This window comes from Myxine glutinosa, chromosome 7 (genome assembly GCF_964187855.1).
Source record: "Myxine glutinosa chromosome 7, kmMyxGlut1.1, whole genome shotgun sequence".
In the NCBI taxonomy this organism is placed as follows: Eukaryota; Metazoa; Chordata; class Myxini; order Myxiniformes; family Myxinidae; genus Myxine; species Myxine glutinosa.
Genome location: NC_136267.1, coordinates 163,694,975 through 163,720,849, shown reverse-complemented (window position 1 = coordinate 163,720,849; position 25,875 = coordinate 163,694,975). Strand labels below are relative to the sequence as shown.

Genomic DNA, 25,875 nt, shown 5'->3' with positions numbered 1-25,875 from the left:
CAGGCTATCGTGCAAGGCGTCCCCTGAGAAAGCCACGCCTGACCAGACAACACCACCAGCGCCGATTGCAGTGGGCCAGAGAGCACCGTCAATGGCAGCCAGGACACTGGAATCACGTGATCTTCAGTGAAGAGTCTAGATGTCTGGTCTATCGTCAAGATGGCCGCGTCCGAGTGTGCAGACAAGTGCATGAAGCCTACAGCAAAGATTTTTTAGTGCTAAGAGTCCAAGCTGGAGGTGGTGTGGTGACCGTTTGGGCTGCTTTTCATGCAGGGGGCAAAACTGACCTGGTTGTTCTGAATGGAAACCTGAACCAGTTCAAGTACAGGGCCATTCTGGAAGAAACATTGCTTCCATTTGCTCGTGCAGCCTTTCGAGGAAACTTTGTCTTCCAAGATGACAATGCACGGCCTCATCGTGCTCGCATGATCCAACACTTTCTTGCTGACCGTGGTGTAGAGCATATGGAGTGGCCCGCCATGTCCCCGGATATGAATCCGATAGAGAACTTGTGGGCAGAATTAACGCGTCAAATCGACCACTTGGACCAGCAGCCGACCTCTGTGCGTGAATTGCAGCAGGCTATTGTCACTGCATGGCAAGCGATTCCTGTCCAAACCTTGGGAAATCTCGTGAACAGCATGCCTCAACGTGTACGTGCTCTCCTGAATGCTCGTGGGGGTTACACGAAGTACTGAACTGTAATTTTAATGTCCGTAATCCCAGTCGTAATTTAACTTTTGTTTTTGTTAAAAAAAATTTTGGCTAATGTGCAAAATAAAGAGATACTTCTGGAAAACGTACAGAAGTTTAACACAGTACTGTCCATGAATTGAGTTCGATATCAGTTTACATCACTTTCAAGGATCAATTTATTTGTTTCGAAATGTCAAATGTGGTTTTTGTTTCTTTTAAAGGACACATTAACAAAATCTAGAATAATTTCAACATAATTCCAATGAACTTTTGGTTCTAAGACATCTTGAAAAGTAAGTTCACCCCCACAAAAAAAATATTCCATATTAAATGCCAAGTCTGTATTTGTAGCTGTGATGGAGATGCTGGCTCGGAATGTAAAGAAGGGTTTACCGTGGGAGTTGTTGTATGCAGATAATCTGGTGTTGATTGCGGAAAGTATGGATGGACTGAAGGAGAAGATCAACAAGTGGAAGGAATGTATGGAGACAAAGGTCTGAAGGTGAATATCGGAAAAACGAAGGTGATGGCAAGTTGTAAAGCATGTGGTGAGGTGGAAAGAACTGGGAAGTGGCCGTGTGCTGTGTGCAGGAAGGGTGTCCGAGTGAACTCCATTCAATGTAAAATGTGCGCAGAGAGGGTTCATCAAAAATGTAGTGGTCTGAGAGGGTCATTAACCAGTGTGGCAGCTACATTCAAGTGCAAGGTGTGCACAGAGGGAACTGCAGTTGGAGGAAATGTTGCGTTGGATCTTGGAGACGGCATAAAGCTGGAAGGTGTGAAAACATTTTGCAACGTAGGAGACATGTTGAATGGAGAAGGTGGATCAGACTCGGCAACAGTTGCTCGAGTGAGATGTGCATTGAAGAAGTTTAAGGAACTGAGTGGCGTGCTGACCAGGAGGGGAGTGTCGATGAAGCTGATTGGAAAGGTGTATGCTGCATGTGTGAAGTGTTATGATTTATGGGAGCGAGACATGGGTAAATTAACGTAGAGCAGCAACGAAAGCTGGAAAGGGTGGAAATGCGAATGGTTCGGTGGATGTTCAGTGTATCGTTGAGAGAGAGGAAGACAAATAATGAATTGTGAAAGATGATGGGAATAGAGCCTATGGATGGATGCTGTGAAGAGAAACAGGTTGAGATGGTTTGGTCATGTGTTGAGGAAGGATGAAAGTGACTGGTTGAAAAGAGTGATGGGAATGAATGTAGAAGGAAGTAGAGGACGGGGAAGACCGAGAAAGACTTGGCTGAAGGTGGTGGAAGAAGAATTGCAGGCAAGGGGGTTAACAAGGGGAGATGCAGAAAATATGGCAAAATGGAGAAGATTGTCATGGGGCCCGCAAGGCTAACCCCCACTCTAGCAGGGAAAATGGCCTTAAAATGCCTGTTGTTGTTGTTTGTATCATAGGTTTAATCCAAAAGTCATTCTAATCATCTTTGTTCAATTTTACATTTGTGCAATATATTTCAGTATCCTTTTTTTGAATGGAAAGATTGATTGAAATTAGTCTTTGGTGTTTTGAAACATTGTATTTATTCGGCAAAAAATAAGTGATTATCAAGAAATCAATGGGAAAATAATTTATTATAATCTCAAAATGATATGTGGTTCGGGAGGGGGCAGATGAGATCATTAAGAGAAGTTTATCATTTCATGTTGGCACAACAGCGATACCTAAACCGAGCGTTAAATTGTAATGTAATGTTTATCAATATTTTAGATGGTGATTCTGCTTTTAAGAAAATTAAGCTATTACCTAAAAATGAAAGACAAAATGAAACACATGCAAAATGGGGGAGGGAGGAAAGGGGATGAAATTTTTGGTGAGCTCGAGTGCTCGTCAATAAATTTCCTTAATTTTCCCCTTTGACTTCAATGTTAAATTTTATGTGCACTGGAACCCACATTCTCCTTCTACTGACGTGTCCCCTTAAAGTAGCTCTCCCCATGCAAGATTCACGGTTCTTGTTTGAACAGGCCAACCTATTCAGGCAGGTCGGCTTGAGCAACGATGAGTTCGGACTCGTCATAGGGAGGTGGCAACGTAAATAGATGTGCAAAATGCCTAATATAAAGGATGGCAGCTAGTGCAGGTTGAGGGGAAAAGTATATAATAAATTAATAGTTCTTAATTACAAAATAAAAATGCCACCTGTTGGACATATAACACTTTGCCTGCATGGCCTATTAAAGTAATATTTCCATTTTTAAGGGAATTATCATCACAAAAGTAACTATAAGGGCACTCAATAGAGTGTATACCTACGCCAGGCTCACCAGTTTGTTTTGTATCCCACTGATAGGCCGGATCTGGATTCGGACATGAACCAAAATCTAATCGGCTTGTTCTCGTCACCTAACCAACTCATCCCACAAGTTTAGTCATAACTCGTCCACAACTTTTATAAATAACATTTTATATCCGATCTCTCAATGGTGAAGAATCACAAAAAAATTCAATACTTATTGTATCCGGATGCATATTCGGATCTTCACCAATATGAAATATATTTCTCCTTGTCGCAGACCCAATTTGTCCACCAAGTTTCGTCCGAATCCGTCCATAACCTTTTTGAAATATCATGCTATATAATCGGTTTTAGCCCTATAACTCAAAGGTGAAGAATCACGTAAAAATTATCTGATCCAGATCTGAATCTTCACCAAATTTGAATTAACTCTTCCATGTCACACACCCAACCTGTCCACCAAGTTTTGTCTGAATTTGTCCACAACTTTGAGATAAACAGACAGACAGGGATGAAAACATAACCTCCATCCACCTTTGGATGCAGAGGTAAAAATAGGACCGCGGGTCCTGAAAGCTCACTTGGATAAGGAGCAACAGTTACTCAAACCGCCCCCAGATACTCTTCAGACCGTGATATTTTTAATGCCGTGAACCAACTTTGGTACATCATGGGCGATGAAGCTTGTGGATAAGTTTCATCAAAAATGTTTGTATAGTTTCGGAGAAGAGAGCAAATACCTATTTTGGGGGGTCAACCCTGTCCAGCCGCCTCTCCTTAATGAGTTAATGAGTGCAGATATTGATGTGGTCAATACACCTTCGTTAGGCATCAGATATGAATCTTGTGGCCAAATTTCATCAAAACCATGCGTTTGGTTCAAGTGATAATAACTGAAGTCTTTACAGACTCACTGACTAACTGACTAACTGACTGACTGACCTACGGACACTGCTCAATCGCATAAGCTCGCCGGACCAAAGTCCATTTCAGATAAAAATGGTTGTCAATGTTCTTCAAATACAAATTTGATGAAACAAAAATTAACTGCAGAAGGATAAACTGTCAAGTTCATAATTAACTAGAACGCCACTCAGTGGAACGCATACTCCCGCCATGGGTCAAGTTGGAGCCTTATCTTCCAATGGTAAAAAAAAATCCTTCAAAAAATTCCTGGAGCCGGAATAATATCCTGAGCTTCACCAAAAACTAATCAATTCTTCCTTATCCCAAGGGCAATCATCCCACCAACTTTCATCCAAATCCGTTCAGAACTTTTCCAGATATCTTGTGTACGCACACACACACACACACACACACACACACACACACACACACACACACACACACACACACACACACACACACACACACACACACACACACACACACACACACACACACACACACACACACACACACACACACACACACACACACACACACACACACACACACACACTCCCTGGCGGGAGTAAATATACGAGCAGAGTAACCGCCCTATGGGCGATCTTGTTCCAAGCATGCAACATGTTCTTTTGACACGTCCCTTTATTTGGGTGGTGTATAGGCAACAGACCACTGCCTCAATTGCTCCAGAAAAAGAAGAAAACTCAGGTTACATATAATTAAGCAAAACATGCATACTGCTTGTATTTTCCCAAATTAGGCCTCTATCGGACTTTTAGAAAATTTGCAACTCCCACCCACTCTCCACAAAGGAAGAAAATGCCAAGGTGGGCAAAAAAAAAACTTTGCCCAAGAATCCAATGGAACTTGCACATGCACACCATCATGGTGCCCTGATTACTTCCACAACCAAAGGTGGATGGAGGTTATGTTTTCACCCCTGTCTGTTTGTCTGTCTGTTTGCCTAACAGACAGACAAACATCATGTTTGTCTGTGAACAAAATATCTCAAAACGTGGTGGTTGGATTCTGAAGAAATTTGGCAGAGATGTAGCGTATGTCACAAGGACGAAATGATTAGATTTTGGTGAAGATTCGGATCCGGCTACTAGAATTTTAAAAGTGATTCTTCACCATTGGGAGATAGGGCCAAAAACTATACATAGCAGGATATCTCAAAAAGTTGTGGACGGATTTGGATGAAAGTTGGTGGACAGGTTGGGTGTCTGTGTGTGACAAGGAAGAAGCGATTCGATTTTGGTGAAGATCTGAATATGGATTAGGATATGAGAATTATTTAAATATCAAGTGATTCTTCACCATTGCGAGATAGGGCCAAAAACGATACATAGCAGGATATCTCAAAAAGTTCTGGATGGATTTGGATGAAACTTGTTGGACAGGTTGTGTGTCTGTGTGTGACAAGGAAGAAGCGATTCGATTTTGGTGAAGATCTGAATATGGATTCGGATATGAGATTTATTTAATTTTTTTAGTGATTCTTCACCATTTAGTGATACTAGGGCATGCCCGTACTATATATATATCTAAAATTATATCCCCCCCCTCTATTTACATGAAATGGTTTGGTCCAAAGCGAACGGCTTGCGAGTACGGTGACAATCCCCCCCCCCTCTATTTACATGAAATGGTTTGGTCCAAAGCGAACGGCTTGCGAGTACGGTGACAATCCCCCCCCCCCCCCCCCCCCCCTCTATTTACATGAAATGGTTTGGTCCAAAGCGAACGGCTTGCGGAGTTTGGTAAAGAAATCGCCATAGCGTGCACAAACGCGCAGGAAAGCGAAAGAATCGCAAATTAGTTTTAATTAGTTTTAAAACATAGTTTAACGGCAACATAGTTTGCCAACGTGAAATAAATGAATACGCTCTCAAATGTGCCGTCCGAGGCAGAGTCTGTTCGCCACGTTCGGCACACGTGATAGCTCGCTGCTCTCTGATTGGTTGAATCGTTTTTTGGACATAGCTCGGTAACTACTTCTCCGATTAATATGAAACCTTGAAAAGGCACATCCTCGGGTCCCCAGCAATATACCTGGCAAGTTTAAAGTATATCGGACCCGTGGTTGTCGAGAAACAGCGGTCACAGACATACAGACATACAAACATACAAACATACAAACATACAAACATACACACAGAGATTACTGGAATTATAGATAGATGACCAACCAGGCAGAGGTATGTATGCTCTCTACTGAGTGCCATTCTAGTTAATCTCTGAAGTTTCAGCTTCCTATGTCAAATCCTGTCGGAGGAGTATATGATACATAATACACATATGCCATAGCTCCATTACAGTATGATGATGATGATGATGATGATGATGATTAAAAACACTGATCTTTTAGATTGTAAGGAAACACGAAAAGGAAAGCAGTATTTCCATAGATTTTGTGCACCCTCCTATTCATGGTAACCCAAGACCTAAAAATGGTGTAAACGAGTCAGACAAATTAAAGGAAGACCATATGTGTACCATGCTGGAAGCTGTCGCATTGCAAAGATGCCGCTCGAGTTAATCGAGCTGAAGTTCTCCGAAGCAGGGTTTCTTCGCCCCAGGGCTCCACTGCAGACACCCCTTCTTCGGATCCATGGTCGCCAGAGCGCTGTGGGAAGCCAGGAGATTGACCTGCATTGACATAGTGCCAAAGCGGCCCGTATAGTACAACCATTGGCAGAAAGGAATGCCCGACAATATTATATAAAAACCGCCGAATGACAATTTATCAAAAACTTCGTTCATTCAAAAAGGACCAGGTGCGTTGGGTTTAAAGCGAAAAAATAAACGACGTATTTTCTCTGAGAATAGCGTGCTTCCTACAAAGAAAGAAATACCTTCTTTTTTTTTCTTCTTTTTTTTGTAAACTGAATCGAGGCTCGTGAAAGAGCTAACATTTACTTCACAAACAAATCAACCAGACAAACAAAATATATAAAAAGAGGGAGCGGAAGACAAGATGAGGAGAGAAGGGGAAGCACACAAACACAACATTTGAGAACAGGGAGATGTGTGGGAGGGAGAGGGTTTGGGGGGAGGAGGCGTGGGAAGGGGAGGGTGGGGGGGGGAGGGAGAAGTATAAAACACAAGGACACCAAGGACTTCCAGGAAAGAAGTTGGTATTTCAAAAAAGTGGAATTGGGGTGAAATTAGCGGGGGTAGAAAAGATCAAGGTTTTGGATGGGGGAAGATAAGAGATGGTGGTGAACAGCTGTTTTAAAGACCTGGAGGGAGGAGTAGGATTGAAGAGAGTGAGGGAGTTTGTTCCAGAGGCGGGAGAAAAGAGGAATGAAGGAGTGAAGGTGAGCAGAGAGTCTTGATTTTGGCAGTTTAACCATGAGGGTTGCTGGCAGATCTTGTGCGACCTGTAGGAATATTTGGGGGACAGAGCACAGAGAGAGCTGGGGGGGCAAGGCCAGAGAGGAGTCGGTAGAAGACGGAAAGACCACCAACCTGCCTGCGGTGAGTGAGTGAAAGGCCCTCGGAGTTAGCTTCATCGCAGGAGATTCCAATGATTCTGAAAGCTTTGGTTTCAACAGCGTGAAGACGAGCTAGGTGTGAGGTAGGAGCACAGGCCCAGAGGGGGGAACAGTATTCCATTGAGCTGCGGATGAAAGCCTTGTATGTGGTGAGGAGCTCAGGTGTGCCAAGGAAGGACTTGGCATGACGGAGGATGCCCAGTCGGCGACTGGCTTCGGAGGCCAGCTTGGAAATGTGGTTTTCCCAAGAAAGATCATGGCAGATAGTGAGACCCAAAAGCTTCAGCGACAGAAATTCTTGGAGAGGATTGTTGAGAAAGTAGATGGGAGGGTTCTCCAGTCGGTCTTTTCGGAGAGACATAGTAAGAGTGTGAGATTTGTCAGGAAAATTGATTGTGAGATTTGTCACTTTTTGAGATATCGTGTTATATACAATTTTAGCCCCATCTCTCAATGATGAATAAATCACTCAAACTAGAACGGCACTCAGTAGAGAGCATACCTGCGCCTGGTTGGCCATATCACTCAATGGTGAAAAATCACTTTTAAAAAATTAAATAATTCTCATATCCGAATCCATAATCAGATCTGCACCAAAAACGAATCGATTTTTCCGTCACACACACCAAACCTGTCCACCAAGTCTCGTCCAAATCCATCCATAACTTTTTGAGATATCCTGCAATGTATCGGTTTTGGCCCCATCTCTCAATGCTGAAGAATCACATTAAAAATTAAATAATTCTCATATCCGAATCCATATTCAGATCTTCACCAAAATCGAATCGAATCGTCCTTGTCAGACACCCAACCTGTCCACCCGGTTTCGGCCGAATCTGTCCATAACCTTTTGAGATATCCTGCTCAGTCAGAAAAACAAACAAACACTAACAGACAGAGGGAGGGGGTGAAACGTAACCTGTCCACCTTTGGCGGTGGAGGTAAAACAGGCTGCACATTCATCACTCAGTGCTTCGAAATCAGAATGTAAATGATAACACAGGACAACACTTCTGAGCACTGAAGTGAAACAAGGAGGAATTCGATTCGTAACGGCAACACAATGACAATGTAGTCCAAACCTAACGATAGGCCTTGAATGACAACACAACACCAGCACCCTAAGTCCACCTCCGGCCCTCATGTAAAATCGCAAACCTTCCTCCGAGTCATTGTCCCGGTCTGCGAGGCGATAACACCTTGGGTGGCAATGCCTGGGCCAGCAGCAGTGCGGGACGTCGGATCAAGCACAACGTTTTCATTGAGGGTTCAGGACACGGATCTCAGAAAGGCACGCTGATCACGTGATCGAAATCCACAACACGATTGGATCTGCCGGAGGTGCTGACGGTTGATTGGTTCAGCCGAACCAACCGTCTGTCAGAACAGAATCTGGCGATGTTAGCAGTTAGGCTTTCAATTTACGGTGATGAAACATGTCAAAAGGTATTTACAAAGTACATGCGGTGCGATAAATCGATGGTGTCATGTTCAGGCGAAAATATCATATAATTCACGAATGATAAAAATGCCTTCCGCTACACCGCTCCTTTCACCATCATCCTCTGCAGCGCAATCGATAAGTGCGTTGCACTTTAAAGTTTCTAATCCAGAGGAAATAGATATCGGACATTTTTTTTTCATCAATATCGTCATGTTTAAGGAAGCAAAGGTAGTCGTGTAGCAGCAAATCTTCCGATTTGCACGACGTGTGCTGCTGCTTTCAGTTGGTGCTCATGCGGTTTAAAGTACTCATGGGTTTGTGGAAGTTGTAACGCTCACCCGGTCACCGCGCCAAAACCCCATTTGAAAGCTTCAACAGAATTGAACATCCACAACATTCCCGAAAAACCGCTTCCAATCTTCAACTACCTTCTCACTGAAGAAATGCTTCCTCACGTCTTACCTGTCTGCACCTTTGCAAAATAATTCATTAAAGGGCGTGGCCTCGCCGTTGAAAGGTATTCCGCCATCATGAAAAAAAAAAAAAAAAAACCTGCTGCCCTCTTCTTCAAACGTGCAATGTGACCGATGTCACCGTGTCTATACACTGCCTTAAATTCTAACTGCTCAATACAGAGCTTTCTCATTTATTCACTTCAAACTACCGCATCGAGAAGAAATGTATGTTGTTGACTTGGTATAAATCAGTCCACTTGCATTCTCACAATCACGTACTTCCCTTAAAAAAAAAAAAATCTACTGTGAGTGACGTCACGCGTAACCACCGGAAATTAAATCTCCCTATTTTTTTGTGAAGAAATTAGTTTTTTTTCTTTTTTTTTAAAATAACAATTGTTGTTTGTTGCCACTTTTTTTTTTAAGCCGCTAATATAATAATAGTAATTTCGGTACAGCGTGAAAGTATTGGTCATTTCTGTAGCATAGCAACACAGCGTTATTTATCGGCCTAGGACATGTTCTCGAACAAAATGAGAAGTTTTAGTCAGAAGTTGCGTTTGAATAAACCTCTGGAGTGATTGTAAAAGTCGAGGCTTTGGAAGCGCCACACCTCACGTGTGTAAGTAGGTCAGTCTACGTGCCGGTTATCGCGTCGTTTAACATTTACACCTTGTCATTGTGTTCGTAATCGTATCGCAAGGAGGCATGGGATCGAGCATTATGTATAATAGTATTCTTTGTATAATATTATGTATAATCTATCTATAATTCCAGTAATCTCTGTCTGTACGTCTGTACGTCTGTACGTTTGTTTGTCTGTGACCGCTGTTTCTCGACAACCACGGGTCCGATATACTTTTAACTTGCCAGGTATATTGCTGGGGACCCGAGGATGTGCCTTTTCAAGGTTTCATATTAATCGGACAATTACTTACCGAGCTATGTCCAAAAAACGATTCAACCAATCAGAGAGCAGCGAACGATCGCGTGTGCCGAACGTGGAGGACACACTCTGCCTCGGATGGCACATTTGACAGCGTATTCATTTATTTCACGTTTGCAAACTATGTTGGCGCTATGTTGACGTTAAGCTATGTTTTAAAACTAATAAAACCGAATTTGCGATTCATTCGCTTTCCTGCGCGTTTGTGCACGCGATGGCGATTTCTTTACCAAACTCCGGAAGCCGTTCGCTTTGGACCAAACCATTGCATGTAAATAGAGGGGGGGGATTGTCACTGTACTCGCAAGCCGTTCGCTTTGGACCAAACCATTTCATGTAAATAGAGGGGGGGGGGATATAATTTTAGATATAGATATAGTACGGGCAATGCCCTAGTCTATCTATAATTCCAGTAATCTCTGTACGTCTGTCTGTACGTCTGTACGTTTGTTTGTCTGTGACCGCTGTTTCTCGACAACCACGGGTCCGATATACTTTTAACTTGCCAGGTATATTGCTGGGGACCCGAGGATGTGCCTTTTCAAGGTTTCATATTAATCGGACAATTACTTACCGAGCTATGTCCAAAAAACGATTCAACCAATCAGAGAGCAGCGAACGATCGCGTGTGCCGAACGTGGAGGACACACTCTGCCTCGGATGGCACATTTGAGAGCGTATTCATTTATTTCACGTTTGCAAACTATGTTGGCGTTAAACTATGTTTTAAAACTAATAAAACCGAATTTGCGATTCATTCGCTTTCCTGCGCGTTTGTGCACGCGATGGCGATTTCTTTACCAAACTCCGGAAGCCGTTTGCTTTGGACCAAACCATTTCATGTAAATAGAGGGGGGGGATTGTCACCGTACTCGCAAGCCGTTCGCTTTGGACCAAACCATTGCATGTAAATAGAGGGGGGGGATTGTCACCGTACTCGCAAGCCGTTCGCTTTGGACCAAACCATTTCATGTAAATAGAGGGGGGGGATATAATTTTAGATATAGATATAGTACGGGCAATGCCCTAGTAATACTAATTAATAACGTGGATTTGCTCAATATGTTATCAAATCGTTTTGATGCAAACGCCAACGTATAATAATAAATAAAAAGCAGATCGAGGATTAAGTTAAATAAATGTGATGCTTAAAAAGTGTGTTTGTTCAGTGTTACTGTATGTTTAGTCTGTGCCATTCACAATATTTAGTTTACCCAAAACGCTATTTTTTTCTGGTAAAGCGATTTCTGCCATTGTGTACGTTGACGTCACTTCCGGTATCGTTGGCGATTCGACTGAGGCGAGTTTGTCGGTATAACGGGTAAAGCGATTTCTGCCATTGCATTGTGTACATTGACGTCATTTCCGGTATCGTTGGCGATTCTATTGAAGCGAGTTTGTCGGTATAACGGGTAAAGCGATTTCTGCCATTGTGTACATTGACGTCACTTCCGGTATCGTTGGCGATTCTGCTGAAACGACTTTGTCTGTATAATGCCTTAGTCACATATGATGCTGCCGCCGCACGGTTCTGCGGTCTGTAGATGGGATTTTTACAAATCGTAAGGCTTTGCGGGCTGCGGCAGCAGTGTTCACAAATGTTACGGGGTCCGCACAGCAATCGTAAAAGTCATGAAATCAAAATGCGTGAGGAGACCGCAAGGCGAACCGCGAGGTGCCCTCACGGCGACCGCAAGGCAATCGCAAGGCGCCCGCACGGTTGTTGCGGCCGCCGCAAGGTGGCGGCAACCGTACAGTGACCTTGCGATACTACATGCGGTGGGGTTGCGGCCTATGGCCTAGCGATTTCCGAAAAAAAGTTTAATGTCAAATTTAAAAAATCGTAAGCCCCAGCGACGAGCAAAAAACCTTGAGATCGCCTCACGGCTACCGTATCTACCGTGCGGCCACCACACGGTTATGGCAATTTTGGGGACTTATGGCCGCCGCCAACATGCCGTAGGCCATTTGTGACCGAGGTAAAGCGATTTAAAGCGATAAAGGGTAAAGCGATTTCTGCCATTGTGTACGTTGACGTCACTTCCGGTATCGTTGGAGATTCTATTGAAGCGAGTTTGTCGGTATAACGGGCAAAGCGATTTCTGCCATTGTGTACATTGACGTCACTTCCGGTATCGTTGGTGATTCTACTGAAACGAGTTTGTCTGTATAACGGGTAAAGCGATTTCTGCCATTGTGTACATTGACGTCACTTCCGGTATCGTTGGCGATATTGAAGCCAATTTGTCGGTATAAATAACGGGAGCGCTAAAGCTAAGTCGAACCCGATTGAACACATTTTCCGAATTTTTATCCCTTATTATATTTCCCTCACTCGATTAACGAATGAAACTGCTTTACCAGTCAAGCAAAAAGTAGCGTCAAGCAAAAATGTTCCGACCACAGTTAGTTTAACCCATCTCTTGTGACGTTGTGTTGGCTTTTCAGCAGATGCTTTGGACGACCAAAAAGAGCAACAGCAAGACGAGGGTAATTATTGTAATTAATACAAGTAGTAAGCATTCACCATAGTGACACTATGAGTGGGCTGAAGCCAGACATCCTGTGGTCTCCACAACATGACAATAAGTTTGTTATCTGTGACTCGGAGATTGCTCTGTACCGCATGGACCCTGTGGCCGCTCCAGCAGCGAAGACCTCTTGCCACCGGCTCTCTGAGGAGACTGCGGCCACGCTCCTTGCTATCAACTCCGAGACGCCTTACATGAAGTGCATTGCATGGTGCCCGAGACATGACGCTGAATGTCTTCTGGCGGTGGGACAGGCAAATGGTCGAGTGGTCCTGACGAGCTTGGGACAGGAGAGTCACGCGCAGGTGAAGGACCTTGCCTGTAAAGAGTTTATCCCGAAGCATGCACGCCAGTGTAACACACTTGCCTGGAACCCCAAGGACACCAATCTACTCGCCGCAGGATTAGACAAACACCGTGCTGATTTCTCGGTGCTCGTGTGGGACGTTAACTCCAAGTATGGCGTTGAGGCGGCGGCGGCAACCTCTATGCCTCAGTTTTCTGCCACTGACAGGGGACGCATTCTGCTCACGCCTGAGGGTGATTTGGGGCAGATAGTGATGAAGCCGTTAGCAGAGTTTGGGCAGAACGATGCGTGCCTCTCAATCGCTTGGATTCCCCATAACAGTCGACTGCTTTTGGCTGGCATGCATCGTAACTTAGTCACGTATGACCTTCGTGATACAAGCCAAAAGCAGCTCTTTGCCAATTCGAAGGCGGTCCAGGGTGTTGCCTTTGATCCGCATTTTAGCAACCGCTTTGCCTCCTTCGTCGAAGGGCAGGTGGCTATCTGGGACTACCGCATGTCTGAAAAGCCAGTGCTGACGCTCAATGAACCTCCTCGACAGCTCAGCAAAGTAGCATGGTGTCCGGAACGTCCTGGACTGCTTGCGACGCTGGCACGTGACAGCGGCGTTGTGCGCTTGTATGACATGCAACACACGCAATCTCCACAAGGTGATGACACGGAGCCCCCCATTATTGAACGCAGTGCACAGCCCTTTGGCAGCAGTGCCGTTGCGGCCTTCACCTGGATCCCCACGTCTCAGACACGCATGCTCGCTTTAAGTCAAGCCCGTGTACTTTGTGATTTCACCGTCTTTGAGCGCATCGCCTTCGCATGGGGCCCTTCTCCAGCTCTTCTCTGGGCCTGTGGACGGCACCTGTACGAATGTGAGGAGAAATCTGGTGTTGTGGGTAAAGTTAGCACCAGAGAGCAGGACGTGGCTGGAAAGATGAAGCGACGGGCTCTGGCGGGTTACGGCTTGGAGACCGAAATTGTGTGGAAGAACTTTCAGCTGGCTGGTGATCAAGATCCACAGTTGAAGTCACTCTGGTATACTCTGCACTATATCCTATCCAGAACTTAGTGTTCACATTTCCAATGATTATGTTTGGAAGTTCTCTTACTCTGAGTAAAGTTGTTCTGCCAGTCCTTTCTCCCCCCACTGTTCGTTAATGCCCTTGCCTTTTGTATCCACCTTTTGCACATTGCCCCATTGCCATCTGTCTCCTTGCTCTTCCATAAGCCTGGATCTTATACGTATACCCGTACAGTTTATTTCTAGTTTCCTAAACAATGTTGGTAAATCCACAAATTCAATGTAAACATGCCATACTCAATTGGTGGATATTTTTTGTTATTTGTATATTTTTTTTGCCTCTAATTTGGTTGATTATTTATTTTAAAATATGACTTTCCTTCCCCCACACCACCTCGAGTCCTACCGACGTCTAAACGATCTCAATTATTGCTGCTTTAGATTACATTCATATGAATGGTCGATTTTTAAGTTGTTTGAAAATGTGCAGTGTTATTTATGTGATGATATGCAACCCTTAACCTCATGGAACTCATGAAACATTACACTGAGGATATGGAAAGCCAAGCATGTACCCTTGGGAGCCAGCTGCCCCCTGTCTACCACGGTGTCAAAAGACTGGTCAAGTCGGAGTCAGGTGAGATGCAAAGGATCGTTTGCTTATCTATGTATTAAAGTAGCCGGATTTCTCCATTTGTCCTGCTGTCTTGCGTGCTGTTTTCACTGGGACTTCATTACGGTTTTACGTCTCGCACTCGGCTAGGCCTGTACCGACACAAACATTACTGCGTTACATCTAGCGTTTTGCTAATATCAGTTGAACACCATAACACATATGTCTGACTGTCTGACCATCTGATGTTCATAGACGCTAACCTAAATGTCAGACGCTAGGCATCAGAATAATTGATTTAGTAAGACTATTACACCTACTCTCGAAGGGAATGGCAGGATGGGTCATTTAATTCAGTCATTTACCTCTCTGGGGTATATAGATTACAGTAGATTTAGGCTTGGGTACATTAGTCTGTGGGGTATAAGCATATAATGCTTCAAGAACGTCAAGTTTCCTTCCTTTCATTTTAGTGTGAAACTGCAGTAGTGGCTGTTTCAAAAGGTACATGTATGGTTGTGATTTATAAGATTTGTCTTACCTCTGGTGGGGTTGCCTCCATGAAATGGCACGATAAGCTATTTACACACGTTAACATGGTGTTATCAAAGGAGGAAAACCCCTTGGGGATGGGCGGATGTTATTTGTATTGACAATGTTGTGTAATAACATTCATATTATACTTTTATCATTGATGTTGTTTCAACTTTTGTTAGGAGAAGCGACTTTGGAAAATGCCACAATTATCTATCTTAATATGTATATACATTATACACCTTAACATGGATTTTGCCCCCAGGTGAACAACCCCCTTGGAGAGGAGGGCAATGAAGCCGCTATAACCTCCGTCATGTGACTCTTAGTCCTCCTGACACGTTTGGTTGAGATTGGATCAGTAATGACAATGTATCACGGTCAGACAATGAATGATACAGACAGACACCAAATTGTGTATTTTATTGTGATGGATGTGTAGTAAGAAGGTGTTTCGTCTGGGACAGTGTTATATCTAGTGCTATGCCAGGCCTTTAACGGGTGTATTGTTTGTGACTTGATGAGAATTGCATTTTGCAATTTGAAAATAAAAAACAACATAACGTCTGATACTTGAGAACATAAAACGATTCATAATTATTATTATTTTTAGCAAATAAGTGTTTGTTTTACTAAAATTGACACCGAGTTGACAGTAAACAAAATGTTTCTGGAATAAATAAATAAAAATTGCCAATGTTGACTCCAATAAATTGTACCAAAAACACCCGCTCCCTTAGGAAGCAGCTTGGAGGTGGATAGCAGGAATGTGGGGCAAATACATTTTGTGCCATGCCTAATAATCCCCACTGTCTGCAGCAGGGGTCAGTAAACCACTAGCGTTGTGGCACGATATGTAAGGTGAAAAGTGTCTTTCCCACCCTCGCAGGGTTGGGGGATTTTTTTTTGTGTGCCCATGACCTGACCCTGGGTACTACCAACACGTATGCAATTTGTTATATAAAGCTTATATTTATTTATATATTATTGTGATTACCCTGACCACAGTGGACCCTCACTGGATGCATGTCACATAGATAATTACAGGCTTGCTGCGTCCATTTTGATAATTTTCTTTCTCTTAGCTGCATCAACCTTAGTCTTGCTAATGGTTCCATAATAGTTGACAGTGCGTTCTGTAGTTGCACTTTGCGTTTATGAGCAGCACTTTGTACCGTGGTGAAAGAGTGGATATGGATCAGCTCAGGATCTTGAATCTTTCTTCAGTCTTTCTCTTGTTTTAACATTCACATTGTCAAAATCAATTCTTTTTCCAGTTTAAGTAAACTATTTCTGGGGGACACGTGATTTTATATCACTACTTTGATTGGCTTAGGGAATGTCTCGGAAGTGAATGCTCTGTAACCACAGTTTTATCGAAATAAATTTTGCATTGTATAGCGTATAGGGTCAGATTGACACATTTCAATTTCACAATCATTTCTGTGATTGATAAATTTATGCCAACTTCTCTTAAAGCAGAACGTCTTCTTCCTCTTCTTTCGGATGCAGCACACGGCTGCGGGGTGGCATCATTGGCTGAGAGTGTGGCTGTGCCGCTGATGCTGATTAGGGCAGGAATTTGTAATTTGTTCATGGTGTCGGTGATTTCTCACTGACTATTTGCGAAGGTCACCTTGGGATCTTTAACATTCACCTACGAATGCCAGTAGAATGGACACCAATTTATCATCCATCTGAGGGACAACACACACATTGATGAAACGCCCTTTCTGTGAAACACCGGGATGACAGTTTATAGCTGGGTCAGGATTCAAACCCAGGCTGATAGAGGTTAGCATGCATACGTTGAGGCCATCTTGTAAACCAGGACTGAAGGAGATAGATTGAGATTATTTTTTTAGTGATACAACATCGAGGCTTGTGTAAGAGCAAACATTATCACACAAAAAAAACCTGACACATAAAACATATGATAAAGGGAGCGGGAGACGAGATTGGGAGAGAGAGAGAGAGGAGGAACACAAGTACAACAGTAGAGAACAGGGACATCGGGAGATCTGTGGGAGGGAGAGGGCTTGGGGGGAGGAAGCGTAGGAAGGGGGGTGGGAGAGGTTAAAAAAACACATGGACACTGCTAGGACTTCCACGAAAGAAGTTGGTATTTCAAAAAAGTGGATCTGGGGTGAATTATCAGGCGTAGAAAAGATCAAGGTTTTGGATGATGGAAGATAAGAGATGGTGGTGAACAGATGTTTTAAAGACCTGGAGGGAGGAGTGGGTGGGATTGAAGAGAGTGAGGGAGTTTGTTCCAGTGGCGGGAGAAAAGAGGAATAAAGGAGTGAAGGTGAGCAGAGAGTCTTGATTTTGGCAGTTTTACCATAAGAGGGTTGCTGGCAGATCTTGTGCGACCTGTAGGAATAGTTGGGGGACAGAGCTCAGACAGACCTGGGGGAGCTAGGCCGGAGAGGAGTCGGTAGAAGACAGAAAGACCACCAGCCTGCCTGCGGTGAGTAAGTGAAAGGCCCTCGGAGGTAGCTTCATCTCAGGAGATTCCAATGATTCTGAAAGCTTTGGTTTCAACAGCGTGAAGCCGAGCTAGGTGTGAGGCAGGAGCACCAGCCCAGAGGGGAGAACAGTATTCCATTGAGCTGCGGATGAAAGCATTGTATGTGGTGAGAAGCTCAGGTGTGCCAAGGAAGGACTTCGCATGACGGAGGATGCCCAGTCGGTGACTGGCTTTGGAGGCCAGCTTAGAAATGTGGTTTTCCCAGGAAAGATCATGGCAGAAAGTGAGAACCAAAAGCTTGAGTGCCAGAACTTCTTGGAGAGGATTGTTCAGATGGTAGATGGGAGGGTTGTCCAGATGGTCTTTTCAGAGACATAGTGAGATTGTCAGGATTGAAAGACATGTTCCACTTGTTTGACCAGTCTGTGATTTTATCCAGGTCTGCAGAGAGTGAGGAGGCTGCAGACTGCCGATCTGAGGGACGAGGTATGGAGCGGCAGAGAGTGGAGTCATCAGCAAAGAGATAGGATTTTCCAGAGAGTCGGAGAGATCATTGATGAAGACCAGAAAAAAACAGAGGGCCCAGAACACTGCCGGGGGGAACTCCAGCCTGAACAGGAAGGGGAGATGAGAGAAATCCATTCAGGGCCACACATTGACTACGACCAGAGAGGAAGTCCACAAGCCATACGTGGGGATTTCCATGGATAAATCTGGACAACCTGGACAAAATCACAGACTGGGCAAACAAGTGGAACATGTCTTTCAATCCTGACAAATCTCACACTCTTACGATGTCTCTCCGAAAAGACCGACTGGACAACCCTCCCATCCACTTTCTGAATAATCCTCTCCAAGAAGCTCTGTCACTCAAGCTTTTGGGTCTCACTATCTGCCATGATCTTTCCTGGGAAAACCACATTTCAAATCTGGCCTTCAAAGCCAGTCGCCGACTGGGCATCCTCCGTCGTGCGAAGTCCTTCCTTGGCACACCTGAGCTCCTCACCACATACAAGGCTTTCATCCACAGCTCAATGGAATACTGTTCTCCCCTCTGGGCTGGTGCTCCTGCCTCACACCTAGCTCGTCTTAACGCTGTTGAAACCAAAGCATTCAGAATTATTGGAATCTCCCGCGATGAAGCTATCTCTGAGGGCCTTTCACTCACTCACCGCAGGCAGGTAGGTGGTCTTTCTGTCTTCTACCGACTCCTCTCCGGCCTTGCACCCCCAGCTCTTTCTGTGCTCTGTCCCCCAAATATTCCTACAGGTCGCACAAGATCTGCCAGCAACCCTCTGATGGTTAAACTGCCGAAATCTCGGCTCTCTGCTCACCTTCACTCTTTCATTCCTCTTTTCTCCCGCCTCTGGAACAAACTCCCTCACTCCCTTCAATCCCACCCCTCCCTCCAGGTCTTTAAAACAGCAGTTCACCACCATCTCTTATCTTCCCCCATCCAAAACCTTGATCTTTTCTACCCCCGCTAATTCACCCCAGATCCACCTTGTTTGAAATTCCAACTTCTTTCCTGGAAGTCCTGGCAGTGTCCATATGTTTTATACCTCTCCCACCGCCCCCTTCCCATGCCCCCCCCCCCCCAAAGCCCTCGCCCTCTCGAAGATCTCTCGATGTCTCCATGTCTCTCGGTCCCTGCTCTCAAATGTTGTGTTTGTGTCCTTCCCCCTCTCTCCCCATCTTGTCTACCGCTCCCGATGTTATATGTTTTATGTGTCGGTTTGTCTTTCTGTGTGATTAATGTTCGCTCTTTCACGAGCCTCGATCTTGTATACAAAAAAAAAAAAAAAAAAAAAAAAAAAAAAAAAAAAAAAAAAAAAAAAAAAAAAAAAAAAAAAAAAAAAAAAAAAAAAAAAAAAAAAAAAAAAAAAAAAAAAAATCAGGATTTTAGGACCCGTGGGCTGATGCTGTCTGGTCCAGTTGCAGAATCAGAGTCGAGGTTTGACAGAAACTTCTCCACCTTGTCAGGAGAGAAGGACAGAGTCTAGGAGCAGCTGGGATCGACTGGGTAAGGTGGGTACAGAGAGAGATGGGTTCAGGACACAAGATTTTGAGGAAAACAGATTTGAAGCATTTGGCTTTTTCACATGCGGTGGCAGCTGTGTGGCTGTTTGAGGTAAAGGAGGGGATAGAGGGGGAACAAACACCAGAAACAGTTTGACCAGACGCCACCAGGATTTGGAGGAGGGAGACAGGTTTGAGAGTTCAGTCTTGAGAGTAGAGAGATATTGTTTCCCGTCTCTCCTGAGGGTAGACACACACACTTGTTCCGAGCTTTGTGAAAGGAACTGAGATTGCCTTCAGTTGGATTAGCCTTCCTTGAGGTGAAGGCAAGTTGTTTCATGGCAACTGCCTCACCACAAGCTTCAGTGTACCATGGATGGGAGGAAGGGTAAGACAACTGAAGACTAGATAGGATAAATCTGTGCATGAGAGAGAGCAGTTTACTTTGGAAGAATTCCCAGGATGAGTTGATGTCAGAGGCGGTAGAGATGGGAGACCAGTCCAGATGATTGATGGCTGCTTGAAGACCATGCCAGTCGGCCTGAGTGAAATGCCACACTCGTCGGCGTTGAGGAGGCCAGAGAGAATGGCCAGAGAGATGTCTACTTTAACAAGCAAATGATCAGAAGAACCGATTGGAGCAGAAGAAGAACAGCAGACATTTGCAGGGAAGTTTGTCATAACCAAGTCTAGAAGAAAAGATACTCTATGACTGAGATCTGGGTCGGGAAATTGTCAGATTGTGTCAGTCCCAGTGAGCCGCAGAAGTCCTTTGCTGAGGTGCAATGACTGGTTTGAGAGGAACCCACACCAAGCCAGCTGGTATGATGACAGTTGAAGTCACCGCATATGAGGAAGAGAGTTGGGATGAGTGGATAGAAGTTGGTCCATGTTGTCAGACAGGGAGATGTAAATGGAGTCCTCACTGTTTTGAGGACGGTACAGAACACATACAGTATGAACAAAAGGGAGTGGAGAAGAAGCCGTAGCCAGAGGTACTCTTGGGGTTGGGGTGGTGAGAGGGCAGTGCAAGGAGAGTGAGGAAGAGAGTTTTTGATAAAGATAGCAATCCCAGCTCAGGTCTGTCATACCGGAGGAGGGAGTAACCAGTAAGAGATATAAGGAATCGGAGACATCTTGAAGGAGGAAAGTTTCTGTTAAGCAGATTACGTGTGGTTTGTCAGAAGCAACCTGTATGGAGAGATCAATCTGGTTTGAGCGAACGCCCCGGATGTTTGAGGTCCATACCGTTAAGGAAGAGGGAGGGGGAGCATCAGGTACATGACAGGGGAAGGGAACAGAGGGGTAGGGTAAGATGAGGGGTGAGAGGGGGAGGTAGGGAGAGCTGTTGATTGTGTGTCATAGATTGCAGAAGAGTTGGGAGAAAGGGAAGGATGAGGAGGACAAGAGCTTTGATGGTGATGGGATGAGGCACAGTGTGGTGTTGTTTGAGGGGGGGAGGGGGGGGAGCAGAGCAAAGTCGAAGGTTGGAGGAGGTGGAGGTGTGTGATGGAAGGGAGAGGAAGTGGGGAGGAAGCAGCTTTGAGGGGGAGGAGGGAGAATTGGAAAAAGATAGTGGGGGGCTGGGGTGGTAGATTAGAAGGGGAGGGGTGGGGGGAGTTTTGAAGGGGAGGGGGGAGGGGGAGTTTTGAAGGTGAGGGGGGAGTTTTGAAGGTGAGGTGTGGGGGGGGGGAGTTTTGAAGGGGAGGGGTGAGGGGGAGATTTAGAGGGGAGGGTTGATGGGGGAGAATTGAAAGGGAGGGGGGAGTTTAGGAGGGGAGGTGTGATGGGGAAGTTTAGGATGGGAGGGGTGAGGGGGGAGTTTAGAAAGTGGATGATTGATGAAAAACGAACATTTATTACAAACTGGGTTTATTGTGATTTTCAAGTCAGATATCCGTTTGAAAAGGATAGAGGAGGGGTGGAATGCAGGTGAGTTTTGAGAATGTAGAAAGGAAGGACTGTAAGAGATTGAATTTTTTTTGAAGTGGAATGATTTGATGAGGAAATTGAAAAAAGCCTTTTATATAGGAAGAAAAACAGCGTGTTGTAATAAACCACTGAATAAAACACTGCAGGAGAAAGGTTCAACTTGATTGAACAAAACCGTGAAAAACAATCTGGGAAAAGTCCCTGAAGTGAGGGCGCGGATCGGAGAAAGGGTTGAATGAGCATGGAGGAAACTAGAATTGGAAAGGCGAGTATCGGCTGGAGATGGAAGGAAGAGGTGGGAGAAAAGGAGATAAAGGGGTTGAGGTGAGACAACAGCAAACGTGAGGGCCCGTGAGGAGAGAAGGAAATTTAAAAAACTTTTTTTTTTTTCTTTTGTATTTAAAATTTTAGACAAAGGGTCGATGTTCTGGGAAGTTGGGGGGAGAAGAGAAAATCTAAGAAAGAAGCAATACAGCGAAGGAAAGAACTTAAATTCACAAAACACTGACGGGGGGAGGGAAGCCTCAAGTTTGCAGGCCGCGCACGTGGTGCGAACAGAAAACGATTCATTATACACAAGTTTACACGAATTACAAACCAAAGCCAACTGGAAACGCACAATAACACATACACAATAAAATAACGAGTGGAAATTTGACAAAGACACGAATGGGAAAATACTTAAACTTTGATGCCGTGGAGAGATCGAAGTCGCTTCCTCGCTCGAGGAACCGGAAGCGGAAATTGATAATGTTGATTTTTTAATACAATTTTACAAAGCGAAAGTCGGAAGATAATGTTGATTTTGATTTTTTTTAAATGCAGATTTTATTTGAGAATACCATAATTGTTTGTGATACCAATGTTCTTGATTTGTTGGTATGATTCCAGGTAAGTCTGAGATTTGTGTCGGGGCGGAACACAGCGTTGAAGTGGTGACTTTCAAAAGTGAGGCACGGAGCCTCGCACTGCAGCTGTGTGGTTGGCGTCCATGCGGGAATGACGGTGATGTGGATACCTTCTTGCTGTCATTGGAACGGTTCAACGAATGGGAACGTGCAGCCGCCATTTCACTTTTTAACCTCAAGATTCGTCTCGCCATCCAGATCTTACAGAAAGGAGCAGCTTCTGGGAAGGGTGTGAGGAAACTTTCCCGTTTAATTCTACCTCGTGTTTGCAACTACTCTAATTTTTAGGAGGCATTTAAAGTGTGGGGGTGGGTAAACACATTGTGCCAATCTACCTTGTGTAATATGAAGATAGCCCTGAATTAGTTGATTAATTACTTATTTCCAACATTTGGATAAATGCCTGACTCAGCCAGTTTTAGCTCGTTACTTTGATTGGTTCATCATCTTAGAACAATATATTCGATTTTCATTCATTTTTCAAATGTCATTCAACTCCATGGCTTCTTCTAAAACATTGATTTCTTCCGGTCATGCACAGCCCATTTCTGAAAAACAAGGGTTCTTTCATATCTTCTGATATCAAAATAATCTCTGGATTTTAAACTTGTATCATGGAGGGGCATAAAATTGTATTAAACTTTTCTAAAATGTTATGAAATGCTCTTTGGGTTTATGTCGATCCACCAAACTTTACTTGACGAAAATGCCAGGGGCATAGAAAGGGTCCCTTTATATGGTATGTGCCATGTGACAAACTCTAGAAAAGAAGGGACATTCCACAGCTTGTAGAAAATGCCAAACAATAGAGAAGAAGGTACATTCAAAAAATCTCATGTGCATGCTGGACTACCCTTGTGTTCTTAGGAGGAATCGAGGGTTGGCGTCAGGAAGGGCATCCGGCCGTAAAACATTGCTTCAAAAAGGGGACCGAAAAACAACAACAACCACAGTTCCTGAAAAAGGCCAACCCCCGCTTGCGGGGAAAATGCTCTATAAAAGTTCACATAATGGGGTGCCCGACATCTGGCAAATGAAATACATTTACTTCTTCATGCAGCTGCGTGAATCAAATTGGCGTTCACATAAAACATAATCTGTTCAGCCTGGCGGAGGTATGTGTTCTACCGAGTGACGTTCTAGTTGTTCATGTATTTTGTAACAGATAAACTATTAACCCAAGTCAACTCCCAATTTGTCAAGACGGAATCGCAGATAACATAACGAGATGCCAATGTTCTGAGCTTTATTTGTAATGAAGAAAGCAAAATAATACATGCACATGGTTCCATTTATTCCATCAATATATATATATATATATATATATATATATATATATATATATATATATGTATATGTAAATATATATGCAGTCACGTGAAAAAGTAAGTACACCCCATGTAAAGTTTTGAATTTTTCAACATACAGCTATTTGATCTTCATTTCAACACGATTGATAGATAAAGGTGATATAATCTATCTATAATTCCAGTAATCTCTGTGTGTATGTTTGTATGTTTGTATGTTTGTATGTCTGTGACCGCTGTTTCTCGACAACCACGGGTCCGATATACTTTAAACTTGCCAGGTATATTGCTGGGGACCCGAGGATGTGCCTTTTCAAGGTTTCATATTAATCGGACAAGTAGTTACCGAGCTATGTCCAAAAAACGATTCAACCAATCAGAGAGCAGCGAGCTATCACGTGTGCCGAACGTGGCGAACAGACTCTGCCTCGGACGGCACATTTGAGAGCGTATTCATTTATTTCACGTTGGAAAACTATGTTGCCGTTAAACTATGTTTTAAAACTAATTAAAACTACTATCTATAATTCCACGGGTCCGATAAAAAACACCATACTCGCAAGCCGTTCGCTTTGGACCAAACCATTTCATGTAAATAGAGGGGGGGGATTGTCACCGTACTCGCAAGCCGTTCGCTTTGGACCAAACCATTTCATGTAAATAGAGGGGGGGGGATATAATTTTAGATATATATATAGTACGGGCATGCCCTAGTATAACAAATATCATGAAACATTTACATTTTGTAGTCCATTGTATAATTTAAATAAACATGAATGGAAATTTCTCATGTGGGAAAAGTAAGTACACCCCTACATTTATCACTACTTCAACTACCTAAAATTAGAATCAGGTGCACCAGCTCAGGTGCAAATGATTAGAACATCGTTAGAGAGGATCTTGGAGGAACCTGTCTTATTTAAACCTCAGACATTTCGTTTGGTTTGCTCTTTGTTGTTGAAGTGTGCGGCGTCACCATGCCTAGATCAAAAGAGCTCTCTGAGGCTTTCAGAAAGAAGGTTATAGATGCCGACGATTCTGGGAAGGGATTTAATAAGATCTCCAAACAATTTAAAATCAATCATTCGACTGTCCGGAAGATCATCTACAAGTGGAGAAGATTCCAAACAACTGCCAACTTGTTCAGGCCAGACCGCCCCAGCAAATTCAGCCCGAGAGCAGACTGCAAGAAGCTGAAAGAAGTCTCTAAGAACCCCAGAATGTCATCACGGGACCTATAGGTAGCTCTTGCCACTGTTGATGTCAAAGTGCACGAGTCTACCATTAGAAAGAGGCTGCACAAATTTGATCTACATGGGAGGTGTGCCAGGACGAAACCTTTGCTGTCCAGAAAGAACATCAGGGCAAGACTAAAGTTTGCCAATGAACACCGAGGCAAAGACCAGCACTTCTGGAACAATGTGCTCTGGACAGATGAGTCAAAGGTAGAGCTATTTGGCCACAGTACCAGAAGACATGTTTGGCGAAAACCAAAGACAGCATTTGACCACAAGAATCTGATCCCAACTGTAAAGCATGGTGGTGGAAATATTATGGTTTGGGGCAGCTTTGCTGCATCAGGGACTGGGCAGCTCACCATCATAGAATCCACTATGAATTCTTCATTGTACCAGAGGGTGCTTGAGGATAATGTGAGGCCATCTGTCGGAAAGCTGAAGCTCAACCGAAGGTGGACCTTGCAACATGACAATGACCCTAAACATACCAGTAAATCCACCAAGGAATGGCTGAAAAGAAAGAAATGGAGAGTTCTGGAATGGCCAAGTCAAAGTCCGGATCTAAATCCCATCGAGATGTTGTGGGGGGATTTGAAACGAGCTGTGCATGCAAGAAACCCCTCAAACATCGCACAGCTGAAATAATTCTGCATGGAGGAGTGGGCAAAAATTTCTCCCAGTCGATGTCAGAGACTGGTAGACAGTTGTAAGAAACGCCTACTTGAGGTTGCTTCTGCCAAAGGGGGCAATACCACCTGTTAGAGCCAAGGGTGTACTTACTTTTTCCACATGCGAAATT

At 44.1% G+C, this 25,875-nt stretch overlaps 2 protein-coding genes across 24 annotated transcripts in view; one reads left to right on the top strand and one right to left on the bottom strand.

Moving 5' to 3' along the window:
* Positions 1–8,805, bottom strand: part of LOC137431799 (histone acetyltransferase KAT7) — a 101,027-nt gene extending 92,222 nt beyond the window's left edge. The window contains exons 1-2 of one of the 6 annotated variants that reach the window (XM_068123510.2): positions 8,516–8,805; positions 6,357–6,486 (exon numbers count right to left, since the gene is read on the bottom strand). In XM_068123510.2, coding sequence (XP_067979611.1) covers positions 6,357–6,486; positions 8,516–8,530 — 145 coding nt within the window. In that variant the 5' untranslated portion in view covers positions 8,531–8,805. Of the gene's footprint in view, positions 1–6,356; positions 6,510–8,515 lie in introns of all 6 variants that reach the window. The other 5 variants (XM_068123512.2, XM_078782503.1, XM_068123511.1 and 2 more) reach the window with 5 other exon arrangements.
* An 873-nt stretch (positions 8,806–9,678) lies between these two features.
* MIOS (meiosis regulator for oocyte development) overlaps positions 9,679–25,875 on the top strand; it is a 47,991-nt gene continuing 31,794 nt past the window's right edge. For 2 of the 18 annotated variants that reach the window (XR_013624189.1, XM_078782499.1), the window contains exons 1-4: positions 9,680–9,878; positions 12,651–14,083; positions 14,588–14,692; positions 22,515–22,760. Coding sequence is in view for 11 of the 18 variants with exons in the window: in XM_078782499.1 (XP_078638625.1) it covers positions 12,742–14,083; positions 14,588–14,692; positions 22,515–22,760 (1,693 nt within the window). In the remaining 7 variants the exon portion in view is untranslated. Of the gene's footprint in view, positions 9,887–11,238; positions 14,084–14,587; positions 14,693–22,514; positions 22,761–25,875 lie in introns of those variants that run through there. The other 16 variants (XR_013624191.1, XM_078782501.1, XR_013624190.1 and 13 more) reach the window with 12 other exon arrangements.